The sequence below is a fragment of the Chrysochloris asiatica genome, unplaced genomic scaffold, assembly GCF_000296735.1.
Source record: "Chrysochloris asiatica unplaced genomic scaffold, ChrAsi1.0 scaffold00054, whole genome shotgun sequence".
NCBI classification, from domain to species: domain Eukaryota; kingdom Metazoa; phylum Chordata; class Mammalia; order Afrosoricida; family Chrysochloridae; genus Chrysochloris; species Chrysochloris asiatica.
In genome coordinates, this window is record NW_006408572.1 from 10,730,360 (window position 1) to 10,741,178 (window position 10,819).

At 42.9% G+C, this 10,819-nt stretch overlaps 1 protein-coding gene across 1 annotated transcript in view; it reads right to left on the bottom strand.

Annotated features, from left to right (window-relative positions):
* Window positions 1-4,802, bottom strand: part of PIK3R6 (phosphoinositide-3-kinase, regulatory subunit 6) — a 60,753-nt gene extending 55,951 nt beyond the window's left edge. Inside the window, exon 1 of the mRNA XM_006863505.1 lies at window positions 4,745-4,802. Coding sequence (XP_006863567.1) covers window positions 4,745-4,802 — 58 coding nt within the window. The remainder of the gene's footprint in view (window positions 1-4,744) is intronic.
* Window positions 4,803-10,819: the final 6,017 nt, after the last annotated feature.

Below are 10,819 nucleotides of genomic sequence, written 5' to 3' on the forward strand. Positions count from 1 at the left end.
CTATGGTTTGCAGTTGACTTGATGGCAGTAGTGGGGTGGGGCGAGAGGAGGATGAAACTGTCCCTTAACCTATGATGGCATGGTCATTACTGAGAATGAAGCTAAAACTTAAAAAGGAAGTTAAAGTCAATGTAAAGAAAGCCATCAGTGAAACAGCAGGACACCAAAACCAGGAAGGTAATGCAAGAATAAATGAAGTTAGGAAAGTGGAGTAGCTCAGAGAATGTGCCTCAGTGACCTCCAACTTTGTTGTTAGTTGCCATCAAATCGGCTCTGACTCATAGTGATTCTGTGTAACATGCTCAGTCCTGTACAACTACTCATTATGATTGTCAAAATGCGCGAGTCCCTTGTTGGGGCCATTGTGGTGCCTTCCAGCCTCAGGGTCTCATCTTCCAGTACAACAACCAGACACTATCCTGCTGTGACCCAGAGGGTTTCCATTGGCTATGTTTTAGAAGTAGAACACCTGGCTTTTCTTCGTACTGTCTTTATTATAGTCTGCAAGCGCCATTGAAACCTGTCTACCATGAATGACCCTGCTAGTATTTGAAATACCAGTGGCATAGTTTCCAGCATCAAAGCAACCCACAAGCCACCACAACACAACAAACTGACAGAGGGGGTAGAACCTCCAACTACAGAGAATTTAATTGGTCAAGGTTTCCAGCCTTTGGTGCCAAGGACACACTTCCCAGCTAGTGCTGGAGTGCAGTAGGATTCTAAAGCAGGACCTTTCTTTGGAGATGCAAGTCTTCTCTAATGATCAGCTTTGCTCTTCTCTGAAGCCTCAACTGCCCTGCTGAGCCTTTCTCCAACTACCCATCATTCTAAGACACTTCGACTCAACCCTTCTTCCCTTTCTTCCCTATTAGAGTCTGACAGCTCGCCCAGCCTTTACCAGCTTCCTCTCCGTTTTCTGTCACACCCAATCAATCCTTGTATCTTTAATCTCATTGTGATGTCTGCTTCTGGGAGGATCTGGACTAACATGGGAACCACATCCCATGCAATCAATTCCTCTTTTCAAAGAGTTCCAAACAAGTGTTTGTCTTTATAAGTGTGTCTTACTTAGTAGACAATGCAAACCGCATGGCTCAGGTGTTCCCTTTTGCCTTGGCTGTCAGGAAGCTCACAGGCAAGTCAGGGCCCAGCCTCTAAGACAAGCTCATCCCACTGATGTTCTTAATGAATATTTTAATTGCCTCAGATTCCTTTGGAAGTGGATATGATAGAGATTATAAATAAAAAGTCAATAGGTTGTAGCCCAGAGGTCAACATTTCCTCAGGCCAAGGTATCCTCCATGCCCTGGGTGGCTTCCAGGGGTACTGACATCTCTGAATCCTTTCCTCGGACTCTTGCTTACCCCCTGAATCACATCAAGACCTGACCCTGACTCTCCTCCAGGCTGAAGTGGACAGAATATTACAGCCCACATCTGCCCACCTGACTATTCCAGTGGGCAGTACTGCTTCTCCCCACAAGAGCAAGGAAATAGCCTGGCATGAAGAAGGCTGATTGTAGTCTGTCCTTCTCTCTATCTCACTCCATCTTGCAGGAAGATTTAATGCGCTGATGTGGAATGAGTTGCTTAAAACTCAATTGGTTTCATCTTTGCTGGCCTGTTGCTTTTTTTCTTTTCTCCCTCCCACCTTTTCTTCTTCCTTCTTGTCTTTCTTTTTTTTTCCCTCTCCCTTCTTGTTCCTTTTCTCCCTTTCTTATTCCTCCCTTCCTTTCTTTCCTCCATGGTGGACTGCAAAGTAAGACTTCAAACTGTGATTCTCCGCCTTTCCATTTACTGGAAGGACAGCCAAGGCTTTGTGTTCGGAGTCCTGGGTTCCTCTGTTTTGCAAAAGGAGTTACGTTTTTAAGTTTCAGAGAAAAATAGAGAAGTTGCCCATAGCCCTGGTAGACAACTCTAAATAAGCTTTGTTTTGAAACGTCTGTGGTTCACATCTGGATTACAGACATGTTTTCTTGGGGCTTGCATAGTGTCTTGAAAGAAAGAAAAAAAAAATCAAATTAGCTGCCAACATTTAAAAATCAGGATATTTTGCATAAAAATTTGTGTTTCTGGCATGTCTTGGAAATCTGAGAAGCTGTTAACATTGGGCCCGCATTCTTCTTATATGTAACCATCCAAAGGAGCTCTGGTAGCGTAGTGGTTACGAATTGGGCTGCGAACAGCAAGGTCAGCAGTTCGAAACTACCAGCTGTTCCACGGGAGAACGATGAGGCTTTCTGCTCCTGTAAAGATTTACAGCCACGGAAAGCCTGTACAGGGTCACTATGAGTCGAAACTGACTCCACAGCACATAACAACCACCACTACCACAGAGGCTGGGGACAGCTGCCCCTTTGGGATGGAGCACCGCTTCCCTAGTTCTTAATATTTCCAAGTCTTCTTATTTTGTCCATTTTCATCATCTACCTAGCAGTTAACAACAACAACCTGGTCTTTGGAAGCACTTGAGTTTGAGATCCCTGGTCTAGCTCATAGAGACAACAAACTGGATTATTCAAAAGGGGATGCAAAAGAAGGCTGCTACTTCAAGAGGGGAGTGGCCCAACTCAAGGGAAGGGTGTTGGGCTCCCCTAGATTGTGAGGGCAAAAAGGTTATGACAAAGACACAGATTACCAGTGGTGGCAGCTCAAAGAATGATGTGCTGGATTTTGTACTGAAATTGGAAACTGAGCTCTTGAAGCTGGGTTTGATTTGATTAAAAGAAAGAAATTTCTTATGCTTCAAGATATGAATGTCTGACATCTTGTTGACTCAGAACAAACAATAAATAAATAGCATTCATTATTATTATCCCTTCTTCCATCCAAGGATGTGGGATATTACTACTATGTATTAATGTAGCACTGAAGGATAAGCACTGGACTGCTAACCATAGGTCAGTGGTTCAAACCCACGGGTCACTGCTTGGAAACCCTATACTGGGTTTTTATGAGTAGAACTGCTTCCAACAAAACAACAACAAAAGCACTTAACAACAAGAACAACAAAATTTAATAGCACTTGAAAGGTATTTGCACTTGAAAGTCTTGCTTGGGTGTAGCAAGACAATGCTCTGGGTTCATGAGACCAATTTCTGAGGTAGGCAGGAAAACTGCATTTCCCAGACTTCCTTGCAGTTAGGAGCCATGTGACTGAGTTCCGACCAATGGAATGTGGGTAGAAGTGATGCATGCTGCTTCTAGGCCTGGTCATAAATCTTCTGCTCTGCCCTCCAGCCTTTATTCCATTCTCTGGTGACCTTGTAGTTGCTGTTGACCCACAGCAACCCTGTATAGGGTTTCTAAGGAGCGGCTTGGGAATTTGAACCACTGACCTTGTGGTTCAAACCAACCTTGTGGTCAAGTGCTTGTTGCTAACTGCTGCCAACTTTGTTCTGACTCGTAGCGACCCTGTATAGGGTTTCCGAGGAATGGCTGGTGAGCTTGAACTGCTGACCTTGCGGTCCAGTGCATTAACTCACAGCGCAACACCACGACTCCTTGGAGGACACATATTGAAGTTGATGGTGCCACAAGAAAGAAGAAGCCCCCAGTTCTTGAGTGATTGTTTGGACCCCAGATTGAACTGTGATGTGAGTAAGAAATAAGATTTATTTGTTGTGTTAAGAACACTGACTTTTTTGGGGTCATTTGTTATAGCCAGCATTCCCAGACTGATTCATGATATGTAAAGTGTGTTTTAACTTATGATCAGGTTGACAGGACATATATTGTTCTCCTGTGTTGTAGATTCCAAGTTTGGAGTCCTTACCTGTACCCTATAGCATCTTCATCAAAAAGGTCAGACCCACAGGGCCCTTAGAACATTTCCTAGAGGTCTTATGCAGGAGATTTGAATAATATACATCACCGTTTGATTTCTTGACTGCTGCTTCCATTGAGTGTTGCTTGTGGATCCAAGCAAAATGAAGTCTTGGGACAACGTCAGTCTTTTCTCCGTTTATCATGATGTTATTTGTTGGTCCAGTTGTGAGGATTTCCGCTTTCTTTACATTGAGGTGCAGTTCATACTAAAGTTCTCTTCATTTCCAGCAAACAAGGTTGTATCATCTGCATATCACAGATTATGAATGAGTCTTCCTCCAACACTGATGCCACATTCTTCTTCATGTAATCCAGTTCTCAGATTATTTGCTTGCCATACAGATGGAATAAATATGGTGAAAGAATACAAACCTGGCACACAACCTTCTTGATTTTAAACCATTCAGTGTCCCCTTGTTCTGTCTTAAAGACTGCCTCTTGCTCTATATACAGGTTCCACATGAGTACAATGATATGTTCTGGGATACCCTTTCTTTACAGTGTTATCCATTAGTGAACAGTTTCACATGTTTTTCATCACATGAATAGTTTCTTACACACTGACTACCTAGACCTCACTGATGGCTTTTTAATGGCGGCAAGAACTTGACTAAGAATCCCTTGGTGTGCTGATAGTTCCAGTCTCAGTCCAGAGTTTCAAACCAGTTCCTTCTAGTATGTTCCCCTGCTGAGAATTTGCAATTCCACCCCAGATATACTAACTTGTATTTTAACAAGATTCCTAGGTAATTTTAGAGCTACACCTGGGAATCTATATGAATCACCTGGGGACCTTATTAACAATGGAAGGTGAAAATGCAAATTCTCAGCAAGGGGTCTGAACCCAAATGAAACCTATTTGAAGCACTATCAGCGTCTAAGAGGCTCAAGGCCCCTGGTTGAATGTTGTGCACCTGCCGTCATTAAAATCACGGGCTCAGTGCACAGGTGCACACCATTGGTTGGCGTCATGGGGACTTAAGCTCCCCTCCCATCCCATGTCTAATTCCCTTCCATCCCTAAGTCCTAAAAATGCTTGTCACCTTGCCTCTGTTTGGCAAAATAACAATCACCTTTGTGCTCTTGAAACACTGCTGTTTTGCATAACAAGAAACAAACATCTTACTTTACCTTGACTGTAGGGTGGGAGGACTCTAAAGGTTATGGGAAAATGGGAAGAGCTGAAAGTAATAGTAATTTAGAGAGATCACCCAGGACAACTGCAGTCCTGGTCATAATGGGGGTACTCCTAGGACAAGCAGCACCCCAAGTTTGGGGATTTCCTTTCACTCATCAGATTGTGAGGTCATCGGCTACACCTGTGGAGGTCAATGCCCAGGGGTTTGCCTGCCCAGCTGGTCTTCTTGCTCACTGCAGAAGCGAGCCACCATTTATCTGTCAGTTTGCCATACTGTGGTGGGCTTGTGTGTTGCTGTTAGGCTGGAAGCTATGCCCCTGGTATTTCAAATAGTAGCAGGATCAACCATGGTAGGATTTTGCAGGATGAATGACTTATTTACTGAAAATACCTTTAAAAAAACAAACAAAAGACATAAAGGGTGACTAAGGAGCTCTGGTAGCATAGTGGTTACAAATCGGGCTGCGAGCCTTAAGGTCAGCGGTTCGAAACTACCAGCCGCTCCGCGGGAGAAAGATGAGGCTTTCTACTCCCGTAAAGATTTAACACCCCCGGAAACCCTGTACCAGGGTCGCTATGGGTCAGAACCGACTCGATGGCACTTAACAACAACAACAACAAGGAGCTCTGGTAGTGTAGTGGTTATGAGTCGGGCTGCAAACCTCAAGGTAACAGTTTGAAACTACCAGCTGTTCCAAGGGAGAAAGATGAGGCTTTCTGCTCCCGTAAAGATTTACAGCCTCGGAAACCCTTTGTGGGGTCGCTATGAGTCGGAACCGACTCCACGGCACACCACCACCACCACCACCACCATACGCATGGACCTTGCCAGACAGAATACACAGAAAGTTATATCTGTGGAAAGAGACAATGGAGTAGCTCAGTATCATCAGTCAAAATCATCAGTCAAAATAAGGCCAGGGGCCTACTGTGGAACAGACCCTCAACTGCTCATATCCAAGTTGAGGTTGAAGTTAAAATTAGAGCAAGACCACAAGAGACAAAGTATGACTTGAGTGTATCACATCTGAATCTAGAGACCATTTCAAGAATAGATGTGACTCACTGAACACTAACGATCCAAGACCAGACAGTAGAGTGATGACATCAAGACTATCATACATGAAGAAAGCAAATGGTCATTAAAAATACCTGAAGGAAAGAAAAGACAAAAATGGATGCCAGAAGAGACTCTAAAACTTAACTCTTGAGTGTATAATAGCTAAAGCAAATGGAAAGAATGAGGAAGTAAAAGAACTGAACAAAAAGATTTCTCAACGGTAGCTCGAGAAGACACAGTAAAGTATTATAATAAAATGTGCAGAGACCTGGAGTTAGAAAACCAAAGGGGAAGAACATATTCAGCATTTCTTAAGCTGAAAGAACAGAAGAAAAAATTTACACCTTGAGTTACAATATTGAAGGATTCTGTGGGCAGAATATTGATGTAGGAATCATCAAAAGAAGATGGAAAGAATACACAGAGCCACGGTGTCAAAATAAGTTGGTCAACATTCAATCATTTCAAGAGCTAGCTTATGATCAAGAACTGGTGGTATTGAAGGAAGAATTCCAAGCCGTACTGAAGGCATTAGCAAAGAATCGGCTCCAGGAATCGACAGAATACCAATTGAAATGTTTCAACAAATCGATGAAAGCACTGGAGGCGCTCACTAGTTTATGCAAAGAAATCTGGAAGACCGCTACCTAGCCAACTGACTAGTAGAGACTCAAACATATTCGTATCCATTCCAGAGAAATTCTGACCTATCAGAACTCAGAAATTACCGGAAAAAAATAGCATTAGTGTTAAACGCACGTAAAATTTTGCCGAAGATCGTTTTGAAATGTTTGCAGTGACACGCAGTCAGGGAGCTGCCAGAAATTCAAGTCAGATTCAGAAGAGGACATGGAACAAGGGATATCTTTGCTGATGTCAGATGGATCTTTAGTTGAAAGATCTGAAAGCGAGTACCAGGAAGATTGTTGAGTTGTTGTTAAGTGCCATTGAGTCGAATACTTACTTGTATTTTATTGACTATACAAATGCATTAGTCTGTGTCAATCATAACAAACTATAGATCGTATTGCAAAGAATGAGAATTCCAGAACACTTAATTGTGCTCATGAGAAACCTGTACATAGACCAAGAGGTAGTCATTTGAACAGAACAAGGGGATACTGAATGGATAAGTTCAGGAAATGTGTGTGCCAGGGTTGTATCCTTTCACCATACTTAATCTGTATACCAAATAAATAAATCCAAGAAACTGGATTATATGAAGAAGAACGTGGTATCAGGATCATTAACAACCTGCAATATACAGATGATACAACCTTGCTTGCTGACAGCAAAGAAGGCTTGAAGAATTTACTGAGGGAAGATCAAAAGTACAGTTTTAGTATGGATTATAATTCAATATAAAGAAAATAAACATCTTTACAACTCGATCAGCAGACAACATCAAGATAAACAGAAAAAAAAGGATTTCACTTTATTCAGATCTGCAAGTTCATGGATGCAGCAGTCAAGAAATAAAACAACGTATTGCATTGGGCAAATCTGCTACAAAAGACCCCTTGAAAGTATTAAAGAGTAGTGATGTCACTTTGAGGGCTACCGTGTGCCTGACCCAAGCCATGCTATTTTCAATTGCCTCATATGCATGTGAAAACTAGACATTAAGGCAGACCAGAGAAGAATTGATGCTTTTGAATTATGGTGTTGGAGAATAATATTGAAAGTACTGGTAGCGTAGTGGGTTACAGATCGGGCTGCGAACCACAAGGTCAGCAGTTCGAAACTACCAGCTGTCCCGCGGGAGAAAGATGAGGCTTTCTGCTCCCTTAACGATTTACAGCCTCGGAAACCCTGTTCAGGGTCTCTATGAGTCGGAACCGACTCCACGGCACATAACAACAACAACAATGGCCTGCCAGAAAAACAAACAAATCTGTCTTGGAAGAAGTTCAACCAGAATGTTTCTTAGCAGCATGATGGTGAGATTTAGTCTTACATACTTTGTGCATACAGTCAGGAGGGACCAGTCCCCTGGAAGAGGATGTCATGCTTGATAAAGTAAGAGGGTCAAAAAATAAAAAGAAGGAAGACCCTCAACAAGATGGATTGATATAGTGACAGCAGCAATAGACTCAAACATAACAATTGTGAGGATGGCCCAGGACTGAGCAGTGTTACGTTCTGTTCTGTTGTACGCAGGGTCATTATGAATAGGAACCAACTCAATGGCACCCAACAACAACATTAAAATTATGTTGCAGCCCTAGCTCCTGTACCAGTGAATATGACCTTGTTTGGGGAAATAAGGTTTGGTTTAAAAAACTTTTTTTTGCAGATGTTATAAATTAAGTAAAGATTTACACCCTCGGAAACCCTGTACAGGGTCGCTATGAGTCGGTTCCGACTCCACGGCACATAACAACAACAACAACAATAAATTAAGTTAACAACATCTATCAGAGTAGAATGGGCCCTAATCCGAATTCCTTTTGACTGGCATTTATAAAAGAGAAAGACAGATGTGGAAACAGTATCACATACAGGAATATATGACTCCATCTACCCACCAAGGAAAGCCCAGAGCCTACCACAAACTGGAGTCCTGGTGTGGTGCTGTAGGATAAGTAATGGACTGTTAACCTCAAGGTTGGTGGTTCAAACTCATCAATCACTCTTAACAGTAAGGACACCACAAACTAGAGGAGACAAGGGCAGATCTTTCTCTAGCATCAATGGAAAGAGAGCACAGCCCTGCCTACTCCCTGAATTCAAAGTTTCCAGACGTGTGAGAAAACAGACTTCTGTTCTTTAACGATAATCACTTGGTAGAATTTTCTGTGGCAGCCCTAGGAAACAAAGATACTGCTGGTTCAGGTGCCCCGCATTGTCCTTACCACAGAGTGGACACAGAGCAAGTTGGTCACTGGACTCTCTCCTGAGATGAACTTTCTGTCAAGGGATGGCTTGGAGGGAAGAATTCGTGGAATGCTTTTCAGGGACAGTGCCTACCTCTTTCTGGTCTGAGTGGTAGATCTACCCTACTTCCTGTCATCTCTGATCTCTGGTGCATCAACTTTTCCTTCAGTGCTTGACCACTTTTTAAAAATTAAAATAGCTCCATCACTTTCTACTGCTTGGATCCAAAGAATCTGTATTGATCTAGCTTGTTTTCTCAAACCAGCATGGTGAATATTTATTGTTATAATTAAAGTGAATGTAAACAAGTTTGTCTTGGAAATGGTTGGGAGATTTTCACAGTGCTGCCCCACCTCTGTCTTCCCAGTCCAAAACCCAGCTGGTTAATGACCACCAAAGATATTGCAACATCAGGTTCACTGGCGTTCCCTGGCATGGAGTGTCTTCTGATTGGATGAGGCTCTCTGAGGCTGAGTGGATGTGGAAAGCATACATCTGAGGGATGATAAAACCAAGTAGTTACCCCTGTCCTGGGGTGTCCACTCTCCTTCCCCAAGACAGGGATCCGTAAGGGCCTCGTGATCTCTGAAGTGGTCTCCAACTTGCTGAATGATATACATCGTGGGAGAAAGATGAGGCCTTCTGGTCCTGTAAAGATTTGCAACCTCGGAAACCCTATATAGGGTCGCTAAGAGTTGGAACCGACTTAATGACACACCACTCCACCGACCACTCTCATTGTTCAGTTCAGTGACCTGAAAGCCATGTTGTTGTTGTTATGTGCCGTGGGTTTCCAAGGCTCCAAATCTTTACGAGAGCAGAAAACCTCATCTTTCTCCCACGGAACAGCTGGTAGTTTCGAACTGCTGACCTTGAGGTTTGCAGCCCAATTCGTAACCACTACGCTACCAGAGCTCCTGGAGACTTATATAGACGGGTGGTTTCCCACTATCGCAATGTTCTCACATTGGGCAGCTGAATTGAGATCGTATAGCCTGGCTAAGTGGAGGTGGTCTTGCCAGTACTGGAGGCATTCACGTCCGCAAGAAAGCAATTCCATACTGCACAGTCAGGCAGACTAGACCCAGACCCGCCCCCCATACTGACCTGAGCTCTCCATGGGAAGCTGCAAGGGGTGTGCGGAGGATGTGGTTATGTCACACGGACGAGTGGAGAGTAGGGTGGTGGTTCTTTCTGCACAGAAGTGGTTCTGCAAAATGAGAGGCAGTCGGTGTGAGCAGTGAAAATACAGCAAGTATGTTTGGGAAACGAAGTTCCTGGAGGGCCTATGCTTCTAGAACACTGGAAAGAAAGTCTGTATCTATTTAAGAAATACTTAGGTGGCATTTCCTATGTGCCAGGTAGTCTTACAGGAGCCCTGGTGGCATAGTGGGTTAAGCACTGGGCTGTGAACTGTCAGGTTGGCAGTTCAAACCCACTAAACTCATAGGGGCACAATGAGTCACAGTCAACTCAATAGGAGTGGGTTTTGTTTTTGTTTTTATAAATAAATGTGGCCAAAAAAAAGAGAACCTTTTATACATGGTTTTCTAGAAAATTAAAAAAAAAACAAACTAAAAGAGAAAGACTGCTTATAGTATATTAGTAACTATTGAGTGAGTATAAAAAGTTGTCAAAGTTCTAACTCTAAAATAGTGGTGTCTGGCCGAGTTGCTCCTCTGATAACTTCTTTCAAACTTGCCAAGTAAATAAATTTAGATCTTAAATTTTCCCAAAGAATATAAGAGTCTCAGTTTATTTGAAAAATCCAGCTTAACCTTGATACCCAAATCTAATATTGTTGTTGTATGTTGTCAAGCCAGTTCTGATTCATAGCCACCCTGTATAGGCTTTCTGGGGAATGACAAGTGGATTTGAACCCCCAACTTTGCAATTAGCAGTCCAGTGCTTATC